This window comes from Phyllostomus hastatus, unplaced genomic scaffold (assembly GCF_019186645.2).
Source record: "Phyllostomus hastatus isolate PE091 unplaced genomic scaffold, TTU_PhHast_1.1 phas_contig_86, whole genome shotgun sequence".
Taxonomy (NCBI): Eukaryota; Metazoa; Chordata; class Mammalia; order Chiroptera; family Phyllostomidae; genus Phyllostomus; species Phyllostomus hastatus.
In genome coordinates, this window is record NW_025333977.1 from 37,415,845 (window position 1) to 37,428,285 (window position 12,441).

At 44.5% G+C, this 12,441-nt stretch overlaps 1 protein-coding gene across 1 annotated transcript in view; it reads right to left on the minus strand.

The window, feature by feature from the left end:
• Positions 1-6,127: 6,127 nt before the first annotated feature.
• P3H2 (prolyl 3-hydroxylase 2) overlaps positions 6,128-12,441 on the minus strand; it is a 154,091-nt gene continuing 147,777 nt past the window's right edge. The window contains exons 14-15 of the mRNA XM_045851973.1: positions 11,675-11,815; positions 6,128-7,147 (exon numbers count right to left, since the gene is read on the minus strand). Coding sequence (XP_045707929.1) covers positions 7,055-7,147; positions 11,675-11,815 — 234 coding nt within the window. The 3' untranslated portion in view covers positions 6,128-7,054. The remainder of the gene's footprint in view (positions 7,148-11,674; positions 11,816-12,441) is intronic.

Here is a 12,441-nt window from a genome sequence, read left to right on the forward strand (position 1 = left end):
CACAGGATAGAGTCCCCAGGAAAAGCATCTCCAAGTGGTGCTGAGCCTTTGAAGTGGCTCACTGGTGCTTCAAAGCCAAGTTCATGGTACAAGGAGCAACATCTGACAATTTTATTACCCTTAGAGACAAGAAAAACATTACTCAGAAGGCAAACGTCTGGAAGAAAAACTGTACCCTGTGCTCAGCCCTGTGGCCTGGAAGTTCAGAGGAGGCTCCAAGTGCTCCCGGTGAGGAAAACAGGAGCATGTTTGAACAGAGCGGAGAGCAAGCCTGGCACGCTCCACAGAGTGGCAGCAGCCATCTTGCTGAGGACAGTAGCCTCCTTCTGAATTTCCACTAGGGTGTGGAGAGTGTTGAGGTTTGGGGTCATTTAAGTTTATATTAATTCCTCCTGCCTTCTAGCTATTCATAAAAACTGCTCAGAACTGCAAAATATCCTTAGAGTGTACAACCACTTTTATTTTGTTTTTACTCAGGAAACATATCTACCCTGTAACTTTGACTTAAATCAATTTGTTCATCTACTCTGGCTTTCTTTTTTCCTAGGGTGTTGTGAGATGCTTAGGGATCGCAATGGTGACCGATGAAGGAACGCGGGACATTGTTCCATGAATCTTGACTGTCTCTAGTCAACGCCTTCATGCCTGTTCTTCATTTGGTGCTAAGCAGCTACAAGTAGAATAAATTGAAAATTAGGACCGCTCAGAATGCAATTCTGCTAAAAAAATGTTACACTTTCTTCTTGGATATGGAGGAGAGAAAATGACTAAATAGTTTTTATTTAATTTTCAATATTAACTTCAAGGAAGTAGAATTCTAATTCCTATTTTCTTGTGAGAGAAACATATCCTGAAACTCTGAACTTCAAGTACAATAGAAATACTGGGATCTGTTGGGTAAATGTTGCTAAACACTGGGATATCATGAAAGCCCAGAACATTACTCTGGTGACTAGAAGAAGTGAAGTTGGTTTCTAAGCTGCAGACTCCATATTTATTCTAAATCTAAGCAGTATGATTGTCAAAGACCTTCAAAGGCATTTTCAAAGTTTCACAAACCAAAAACAAGTACAGAGAACAAATGTAATAAGTGTGTTGGGCATTTATTGCATGGTGTCCTATTCCACTGTCTGGTTTTAAATGAGGCAAATGTGCCCCATTAACTCCTGTTGGAGATTATTTACTTCTAAGCATTCCCAAAGCTCCTGACACCTTATTCCATTTGACATTAGAAGTGATGTCTTTACTAAAGCATTACATAGCTTTCTGGTTTTAATAAAAGCTTGACTGATTTACCAACTTCTTTAGGCTTTTTAGACAACACACCTGAATATCCTCAGGTGGCAAGACTCAATTAATTATTTCCATTTCTGAGATGAACATGTAAGGGTTTGAGTGAACAGACTGGTTCCAGGGCACATGAAGTTTCTTGGACTCACAGACAGCAGAAGAAAATGCCCCTGGGAGAGCTCATTAACATCAGTCTGAATGATGGGGTTCACTTCAGCTTTCTCTGACACCTGCTGCTCACCTGCTTCTTAGTAAGCAGCATGGTTCTTGCTGGCTGTACCCCACCCACTTAACTATACCTCCTCACAGGAGAACAAAACTTTATTTTAAACTGGTATTTACTTGGATTTTCACAGCATTCATTACAGTGCTTTTCTTAGGGACAATCTGTAGTAAAGATCCCAATCTACCCCACCTCCAAGAGACCAATTTTAGTATGAACTCTCCTAACTATTCTGAAAGCTTAATATTATAGAGTGCAAGAAATCAACCAGCTCAAATTCAACACTTTTTCAGTTGAGGATACTGTGGTGAAATGAGAGATCATATGGCTCATTTATTTCTGCATTTTGGTGGCAGAACTAGCACTGGACACCCAGATTAACTGTCACCTGATTGGTCCCCACCCACCCTCTTCTCTGAACTCACATGGCTTGTTTTGTCCCTGCCTCTGCCATGACCCTTCTATTGCAGCACTTGCCTCACTTTATGTTTTTCATTTGCTTACATGTATTTTTCCCACTCTACTTTGAATTCCATGAAGATTAAAGGCTTAGTCATTTTTTAATACCTCCCTAAAACCACTACTGAGTAGCCGCTCAGAAACTGACTGAAGAATTAATTCATGAATGGCCAGAGCTTCACTACATTACCTTCCCTGGGACTGTTAATTTTCTCTGTTTACAGTGTGCAGATTGCACTGAAGTGTCTCTCAAGATAATTGTGCAGTTACGTATGATCGTCAAATGTTTCAAGACCATAAAAGAACTTAATAAATGCCAACCATGATTACAACCCTTTGAAACAATGGGATATATGATTTACAAATGGAAAAAGATGAGACATAGCAGGTAATCCTTCTTGCCTGGTTCTCATTTCTATCCCCACCCACCATCATATAGTGATTCAGAGGTAAAAACATTGACTTGGGAAAAGCAAAGAGGATTTAAGTGGGGTCTAGATAAAATTTCCAGGACACATGCCATCACCCTGTCATCAACAGGGAAAGCACCTAAATCTGACAGGAGGGGCCGAGGGCAAGAGTTCGCAGATAGATCAAAGGTATCCAATTCACTTCTGAAGTGGAGACTTAGATGAAGAAGGCAGTTGATCGGCCATCCCAGAGCAGAAGTTGCTTTAGGACAAGGACTGAAAAGGTTGTCCAGCTCTACTGTGTCCTCAACCTCCTTGTGGTGACCTACGTTTGGAGGGCTAGACTCGTCTCATTCACCTTTTCTTCCCTGTGGCGCCCCCCCACCCCCAGGTACATCACATAAAGTGGCCAGAAAAAAACATGTGTTGTATGTGGACTGGACGGAGCATTCACATGTCCTCCTCATTAATGTGTGTCAGGAAAATAGAGGGCAGGAACATTTTGTTTGGTTACTTTTCTTGTGAGCCCTTAACAAGATCTCTGAAGGAAGAGGTGACTCATTAAGCCAACTTTTCACACGGCTGATGTCATCATCCATTGCACAGCAAGGCAGAATCAATGATCGGATTGTTCCAGACCTGACGTCGTCTGGCCTCAGAGGTCAGCAGTGGGCACAGAAAACATTGTGATTTACCAGGGGGAGGAGAACTGGGGGGGCTCTGACAGCATGAGTCTGCAGCTCAGCCCAGCAGTGAGCTCAGAAGTGGTTGATGCTACTTGTCTTCATGCGTCAGAAGAAATCAATCAGGTTCAAAACAAAATGAGCCCTTATGTCTCACGTTGGAAACATTGAATTACCTGAGAATGGAGGACTTGTGGGTGGGCTGTGGGACTATGTGGCGGGGCCACTTTACATCACAGGCATCTTGGCAGGAGCCAGAGAGGGCCCGTAACCAGGGGCCCGGCCTGACTTATGGCTTAGGGTTTTTTGCCAAATGGCTCCGGTTTCCCCAAAGTTCTGGATGTGCAACAGTTCAATTTTCTCCCACTTCTCAGACATACCATTGCCAGTCACCTCAGAATTTTAATCCTTTGGCATAAAGGACTGGTGAGGTGGCCCCCTTACCTCCTTTCTTGACAGTTGTTAGAGAGTTGTTTGCTGTGGCTCTTACATGAAATAATTCAGCATTTGTGCTTCAGTTAAAATTCATAGGTATAAATTATTAAAGGGTAGTGACTCCATGGCTTCTCCCCAGCTGAGTAAGTGCCAAAAAAAGTGCTATGTCCACAGACTGCATTAAACTAAAACTTCCTTGTCAAACAATTTACACTCAGGGCTCTGAAAGAAGCATGCTACATATACAAAAGTACCCCTCTGTCTTGTGTCAGTTGTTTTTTCTCAAGAGGAAATTCAAGCTCAAGGTTCTTTCTGCTCAGAGGGAGAGGGAAATGAGTCCTGACTAGAACCTTCTTTCCTCTTGTGAGTTTCAGGAAAGCAGTGCCTGGCTCACTGAATTTGCTCAAAAATGGGGCTGATCTAATTGAATTATGCAATCCCTATTCATCATATCTCAGATGAGAAGGGTGACTGTGCCTTTACACATAATTCAGCAGGATAATAAAAGAGAGAGGAAATGTAGATTTTATCAAATTACCCATTTTTCTTCACATGAATGCATTATTTATTACTGGATATGTCTGGAAGCATGGCTGAGAGAGCAAACAACCTGGTGCTTTGTTCTCCCCTCCTGTCAAAAGACTGTGCTTCTGTCCTAGATGTGGACACTCCGAGTTCACCAGTTACAGTCCCTGCATCTCCCCACCTTCAAAGTGGACATCATACTCCATGCCCAGAATCCCTCCAGGACTTCCCATTGGTGTGTGAACAAGCTGTGTGTGACAAACATTCAGTGCACTCATGTCAGTGAAAATAAGTGCTTTGTAGAACTCCAGACTTTTTACACAAGGGCCTCAGAGTCACAAGACAAGTGGTAGTTCCCCAAGAGCTATAAATGGGGAGTCCTAGAGTTGAAGTCATAACAATGGGGCTAGATAGCCTGGGCTTCCTCAAGCACCTGCAGTACAGTGGAGTAAGTTAGAAAAGGCAGTCCTCTGGCCAGGCACGGCTCTGCAGGTCCACAGCCTGGGGTGCAAGCACCACCTCTGCCGAAAACCAAAAGGCAGCCCTTCCTCTCTAGTGGACGCTGACCTGAGCCAAGATTCCCTCGCCCACAAGCCAGGCCTTCTCACATCACTCAAAGTCTGTAACCAGGGAGTGAGTCATCCTTCTGATCTCTGAGCCTCAGCTTCCTCCCAGGGGGACCCATGGAACTGGACAGTGACTTCAATGGCCTCCTTCATGCCGTCAGTCCTAAAAGCCGCAAAGCTTCCAGTGGGTTCTTCTAGCACACAGACTATAATTTTTGAGCTCAAGTTTTAAAATTCCCCTGATGACACTCCCTAGTTATTTGTATGAAAATATGTATATGGTTTGATGTGGAACAGATTGAAAATATTAATGCTTTCCTGTATGTATGATGTCTCAGGTGTAAAACAATATTGGTAACCCACCAAACAGGAATAACTCCTCCGTCATCAGCAAAAGGCATAAGATACAGTTGACCAAAAGGACACTGATGGAGGCCTTCACCCACTTTCTGTGGGGCTGACTCTCAGAATCAGTGCCGAAGCCCCTGCCTCTCCCAGAGCTCCCAGAGCTCCCAGAGCACCCAGGAAGTGGGACTGAAAGAAGCCAAAGGCTGTTTTCTTTGTTGATGCCTTGTTGCCAGAAAACAGAAATTAGATCCTTGCCCAGATCTTCCTATCAGCAGATCTGAGTGCCAGCAAACACTTCTCAGCCAGACAGCAAACAAATAGCAATCTACTTTTTCAAAGCTCAGGAACTTTTATAGCCTTAAAACTGGGTTTAACATTTTAAAACCGCATGCACCTATAATGAACCCATTCACGAGTCTCAAGATGTTTGTAGAAGTGACTGTGGTTGTATTTGTGAATAAATCCCAAGTCAGTTTGGTTTTTGTTTTTTATGGCTTTGTTTTGGACGGAGAGCAAGAGGGAGGGCTTTCGGAAGCCAGCACAACCCATTACGTCACCCACAGAGAAGACTAAAGCCCAGAAAGGAAGAGAGCAGCTCCAGGTCACACAGCAGGCATATTTGATGGGGCTGGGACTATAATCCAATGCTCTTTTCCACTCTCCACAATGAAAATGCAACTAGAAGGTTGGGCGGAAAACAGCTTGTAAATCACCATGACTCATGTTTTCAGTCTCAAAGGATGAGTGCTCTTACCACTAACTATGATGATAAGTGGCAGAAAGTAAATGTGGTATTTAGGAAAATGTTTGATTTGCTGCTTTTCTGAAAGGCTATGACCTCTACCACCACCTGCCCAGCACAGAGGCAGGTGATCTCCCACGGGCTAGGGGAGCAGGTTCCTTTAGGCCAGAACAGCTCAGCCCCATGCCAAAGGATGACTTCACAGTATCTTCCTTAGCCTTGCACCACAGACCGGACCCTGTCTGCATGAACACCTCTGTCTGCCAACCATTTCTGTTTCTCAAAAGCAGATGTCCCACCTCCCTTGCAGCCCCGGAGTGCTTGCTGAGAACACTAGTCAGAGCCCAGTGCTGCCCCTGTGTTGTCCCCAAAAGATCCTGTGGGCCCACAGAACCATTATCTGAAGAAACTCAAACATTTGGGAGAAGAAAAACAAATGCCAGGTATTAAAATAAGGCTCCCTTTATTAAACAAATCAGACACGAGAACAAGTCCACATGCTGGACAGCAGCAAAGAGGAGGGGCCACAAAACTCTATGCAGATGAAGACTGAAATCCACCAGGAATCCATTTTTCTTAGGAGTAAAATGCTCTTTCTTACCCAAGACCTCCACTCTCAGATGATGGGCCCAATTCAGGCTTCAAGATTTTTTTCTTCAAAGTCAGTGCGGTGAAGAGCCATTGAAACCCCCAAACAACCTTTTTAAAGACACAACTGACAGGCATCCTTTCTGTAGCACTGTGGAGGGTGAATCGAAGCTTCCAGTGTAAATTTGTTCTCTGGTGAAAATACCAGAGCCAAAAATTCCATCAAGGCCCTGGAAAGGCCGGGCCGCTCCATCTCATATAGTACTCATCAGAGCAGTTCCTGCTCAGTGCCTGGGGCCCCTCCGCCCAGTGATGCAGCAGGCAACGCAGGCCCCACAGCCACCGGCACCACCGCAGACTCAAACTCACAGCCATCAGCGCCATGAGAGGGGGTGGCAGAAAAGAGAGGTGACGGAGCCAGAGAGGCCTTGTGAGACCCAATTACACACTAGCGTTAGAACAACAGCATGCATGGGAGTGTAGTTTTTCCCAAAATGGATTTACTCTTTCTGCTTGAGCTTTTGGGTCTGCAGCCGATGCAGAGTGTGTGTGTGTGTGTGTGTGTGTGTTGGGGAGGGGTGACTGAATTATGAAAGATGAATGAACTGATGGAAAAACCAAGACATACAGACAAAGTGAGGCAAAGCAAGCATCCTTAGGAACAGAAGGGAGATATGGTGACACGTATTAACCTGTTAATTTATACCACGGCTCTGTACAAAAATAAAAAGGTTCTCATAAGATTAACAATTTAAATAAATATCTGATAGAACACTTTCTCATTTTCATAGCTCATCTTTCGGGTTAATATGCAGTTCACGCTTCCCTTGTTCTTCTTGATCCAGGATTGCGATCACTTCATCAGCCTGTATTCGCTCCTGCAAAAAAGGCAATTGGCACATTTTTGTCACAAGCATCACAATCAGTCCCAGTGGCAGATGCTTCCCAAACACTTCCAGGCATCCATCTGTACGTGGAATGAATGCTAAATCCAGTTAAGGATGGAACCTCACCTCATCCCTACACAAGTGCCTTCTCCTGACTTCCCTGTGTCCCAAGCAATTACTTTCCAAGATCTCTCTATTGCCAAGAAGTCTCATATACTCAGCTCCTCACTGCCCTTTCTATGCTGTGGTCCTATAGATGTTTCCAAGTTAGTTTCTAGCTCAGTCTTCCAGCTGAGTTCACCATTTCCCTCTACTCTGTTCCTTTTCACAAGTTCCGTCTCTCAGTGAAGACCACCACTGCTCAACCACCTGCCCCTAAAAGCCTGACCTTGGTTTCTTGGATCTGATGAATCAATCACCTAGTCCTTTCTGTCCTGCTTCCCGTGTATGTCCCTTTCTTTTCTGTGCACATTACTGTCGCCTTAGCTTACAGTCCTGCACAGGCACAGGACTCCCAACCTTGGCGCCACTGACATTTTGGACCAGATAATTCCTTGCTGTACGAGGGCTGTCCTGTGTGCATTGTAGGATGTCTAGCAGCAACCCTGGCCAGTAGCACCTCCCTGAAAGTTGCAACAACCAAAAACATCTCTGGACATTGTCCAATGTGCCATAGGAGGAAAATAGCTCCTGCTTGAAAACCAAGGCTTTATTTTAGACTGTCGTCATCTCTCAACTCAATTGCTACAGTAGCTTCCAACTTGATCTGTTCCACACCCTGCTCCCACATGCTTCTAATGGATCCCCTCCACACACACACACACACACACACACACACACACACACAACCCCCACCCCCACCCCCATTATCTCATCACTTTCCACATCACTTTCCTGCTCACTGCCCACAACCTTGACAAGCATTCCTATTGCTTGAAGTTCCAGGTCCAGTCTTCTTGGTGTGCTTATAAGGAGCTGTCTGTTTACACCATTCTCTCTTTTCAGCTCACCTGTCCCCTCTCACCTCATCTTACACTCCAACTTCCTAACTTACCTCAAGATCTTTGAATCCAGCACTCTCAGAAGAATTCCCCAGTTCTAGTCTAGGTTAAATGCTCCTCCAGATGTTCCCGTTATATCCCATGCTTTTTCTCACCCCCTACATCAATCAATCAGCAGGCCCAGTAGGTCTATCTCCAAACTGCATCTCAAACCTTCCCCAGTTTTTCACCTTCTCACAAACTAATTTAGTCTGCAACATTCATTCTGTTACCCTTTCCAATCCTGTAACTCTCGAGGAGTGGGGGAGGCCAGGTGGATAGGGCACAGAGCTCCCCCCACCCCACGTGCCCAGGTAGAGTACAATCCATATTCCCTAACAAGCCTGTGGGGTCTGAACCCTGCCTCCTTTCCCACTACTCTCCAGCTTGCTCAGTGCATTCTGGCCACACTGCTTTCCTTCGTTTCCTGACCATTCTGAAGCACCCTCTTGTCCCTGGGCCTTTCTCATGTGTTCTCCACCTAGAATTCTCTTCCCAAGGCCTTTATCATAGTAGTTGACTTCTTCTCGTCACTCAGGTGGCACCTCGAGTGCCTTCAGTCTGGAGGGCCCTCAGAGTGCCTCTCCTTCCTTTATGCTCTCAAATCAGTGACCTTCTCCTCTTGCCCTTGCCCCATATCCGAAAATCTCTCAATGGTTTACTTTTACTTATTTGTTGTCTGCCTTCTTCCACTAGAAGGTGAGTGCCATGAACACAGGAATCCTGTCATTTTCAGTCATGGCTGTATTTCCAGTGAGCAGAAAAGCTACTGACATTGAGCAAGGCCTCTACTCTGTTTGATGGATGAGTGTGACGTGAAGAAAGGGCCTGCTCTGTCTGCACTGTCTCTCCCTAAGGAAACTGTGCTCATCCTCTCAGACTCACGTCAAACCTCATCTCCTCCATAAAGCCTTTTCAGGTTTGCTATTTATACCCCTACACACCATGCCTTTGCCTCCAAGAATTCTTACCAAACCATGCCGTGTTTCAATCACTCGGGTGTCTGGCTTAACACTGCACTTCGACTTTAAGCTCCTTGAAAATTGGGGTTATGTCTTATCTAGTTCTTATCCCCTATAGGTAGTCCCTGGCACAGTGCCTCACACTGTATGTTATGAAAATAACTATTTTGCAACTTGAAAACAAAGCCCCTTTTATTTAAGAGCATGTATGAAAATGATCTAAAGACAACTAAAAGGACCCAATATACTAAATAACAGAAATCCAAATTGCTGTTGTGATGCCCACATAAAATGCTTGCCTAACAAACTGATGCACACACACCAGCCCCCGCCGCCTCCCGCCCCCAGCCCCATGGACTGCCACACCAGACTGCTGCAGCTGTCTCTCCGGAGAGGAAAGAAGTGCAAGAGCTGGAACTCTACATGCAAGAAACTGAAGCTTCCAAGATTGGGCCCCTTTAAGAGTTTATGGTGCAAAATACTCCTTAAGAATTTTAAATGCCTTTAAAATAATCTGTAACAACCATGGAAATGTCCAGCTCTGATGATTTATTGATAGGCTGACTTTGTTTGCTCAGGGATTCAATCTGAGAAGAGGTACCGAATTCGGGGACTTTCTAACTTTGCTGCACATTAGAATCACCTGGGGAACTCTGAAAACTCCTGATGTCCAGGTCACATCCCATATCAATTAAACCAGAATGCCTGGGAATGGGATCCTGATGTCAGTAGTTTGGAAAGTTCCCCAGGTGATTCCAACGAGGATCAAAGTCTGGGAATCAAATCATAGGCTGAATTTTCTGGTAGTAGTTGAGAGTCTCTGGTCATTTTGGCCTGTGGCCACTAGATGTCGCTACTGCCCAGACTGGAGACATTTCCCAATACCTGCCCTTCAGAGGGGCGTTTGCATTGATGTTCCCTGGTTAAGAAAGAGGAAAGAGAACTTTTTTGTTAGTTCATTTTGATAGAAAATATGTTGGAAGAGAGGGTTAAGGTACTAAATAACACACAGATTAACTCTTTGCTGCACTGAACACTAGGAGAAAATAGTAAGGCAGTCTTTCAACCAGTTATCTTCACTGCTAAGGAAGGAACTCTGTTCCTTAGTACAGAGTTTTGTGGGGGCCCCCCGCTGGCATTGGAGGTGGGGAAGCACAGGAAAGGAAGGAGCTACAAATGAAGGAGCTTGCTCGGAACTCTCTGTGCTCTGCTCCTTCACTCAGGACCTTTCTTTTCTCTTTCTGGGCCTTGCTGTCATCTTCTCTTTTAGCACTGAGCTTTGGTATGTCTTTCTTGATTCGCAAACAGAACTCACACTGCCTTCTTCTCACCGTCTATTTCCTGGTCAACTCTCCAAGCACCTCCTGGTCAGGGACTATGCTTTGCTCCCCCTCGAGCTCCAGGGCCTGCCTAGCAGAGTTTTCTAGGCACAACGGTGGTTCTGCTGTAAACATTTGATAAGTGTACAAAAGAATGCTGAGGGAATGTGTGAGTTAGGTTTGATGGTAAAAGTATATGAGAAGCTGAATTAATAATTTTAAACAGTTCCTAATTTGATTCAATTTAGGAAGCTAAAGAGGAAAATTGGATGGAGTGCCATTTTAAAGACTGGAATTCCTTGGCTTCATCAACATTTGGGGCTGGAGAAGACTTCACGCTATCTAGCTGAGGCTTTGCTGTGAAGTTGCCACTTCAATTTTTGCCTTCCATGCCAAGCTGCTGCTGAGCTTTTGACTGGAGCCAGTAGTGACGAGGAGCTCACTACTTCCAAAACAGAGAATTCCACCAAACAGTGGCGATAATTTATAAGTTATTCTGTATGCCCCAATTTTTCTTACAGGAAATTCTATCCATTGGTCTTAACCCACTCCTCTGCAGCCTCGCAGGCAGAGACTGCAACCTCTGCCCACGGACAAGATCATGGTCTCTTACTCAGGCTAAAGTGTCCTCAGCTACTTCCCATATAATCAGAACAATATGTTACTATTTAAGATTTAATTTGATTGTAATACATAACAATGAACTTTCAGGTTCCCTCACCTCTTGTACATGTTTCATAAATTAGTGTTGCTTTTAATGACTTGTTGAGAAAACAAATCACTCTTCCTCGTAACCTGTAGAAAGTGGTTCCTTTCTCCTGATGCTACAGTTTTCAATAAAGATCAAGGCTAATTAAGGACTGCCAACTACCACTGAAGCATTGACTTCCGCAATCATTCCCTTACTCGAGCCCATGTGATTAAGAATTGCCTTCATGGTCCCTCTTCTCTCCCTCAGCCTCAGACTACGAACATTAGATATCAGGAAAATGTATTTGTTCTTGAGTGAAGAAACAGTCAGTGTCAGAAACAAGAGAGAAAGTGTTCTATAAAAGCTATAAAATATTTTTTGTTGGTTTGTTTTCCATGATCTCTGAAGCATTATGAATCAACCTAAGAGGATTTTTCAGAGAAATCAGTTCATGAAGCAGGTCAGCAGGGCATCTAATTGGCCTTCTGGGTGGGTCAGAGACTCACCAATTCTCTGTAAAGTGGGTCCAGGGTGAACCACAGAGCCACAGCACACCTCTGGCCTCTGGTGACTGCCTTCACCCCATGCGGGTTCTCCCCTCCCGATGAGAAGCTGATCATACGGCCACACTTTGGTTTGATGGAGGCCTGAGAAAAAAGTGAAAATTCGACTCTCAATTCCTGTGTCACAAACATCTCTACAACCCCCATTCTCTATCCTTCTGCAGGGTTATTTGGGTCAAGTTTTGAATCAAAGAATAATGGAATCCTGAGGTTGAAGAAGACATAGATGATTTCATTCTGCTCATCTGGAAAACAAAGTTAAAGTCAAAATAATATCTAACTCAGAAAATGAAATTATCCAGGTAACATGACTGGCACAGTCCGTGGCAGGGAGTGACTGCTCAGTACATGCTGTGTTGGCAGCTGACGTACCCCGAGAGGCCCAGGCTCTCCCCTTCGCTTTACTTCTCTAACTTTGGAACTAACACGGCATCTCGCCTGTGTAGATGTGCATTCACTATCTGTGGAAGGGCAAAAACAAATTAAGTGGACACCTAGAATGCTGGTAAATTTTTATTATTGAACCAGGTTGTGGTTCCATGGGTGTATGTACCCTTTCTAATTCCTCAATCATATATTTAGGGTTTATGAACTTTTCATAATACAAAGATTTTAAGAAGTCAGGTCTAATCCCATACGATCACTGAATTCCTGTTACAATATTCCTGCTGGTGATCTTCAGCCAATGCTTTAACACCTCCAGTCCCGAG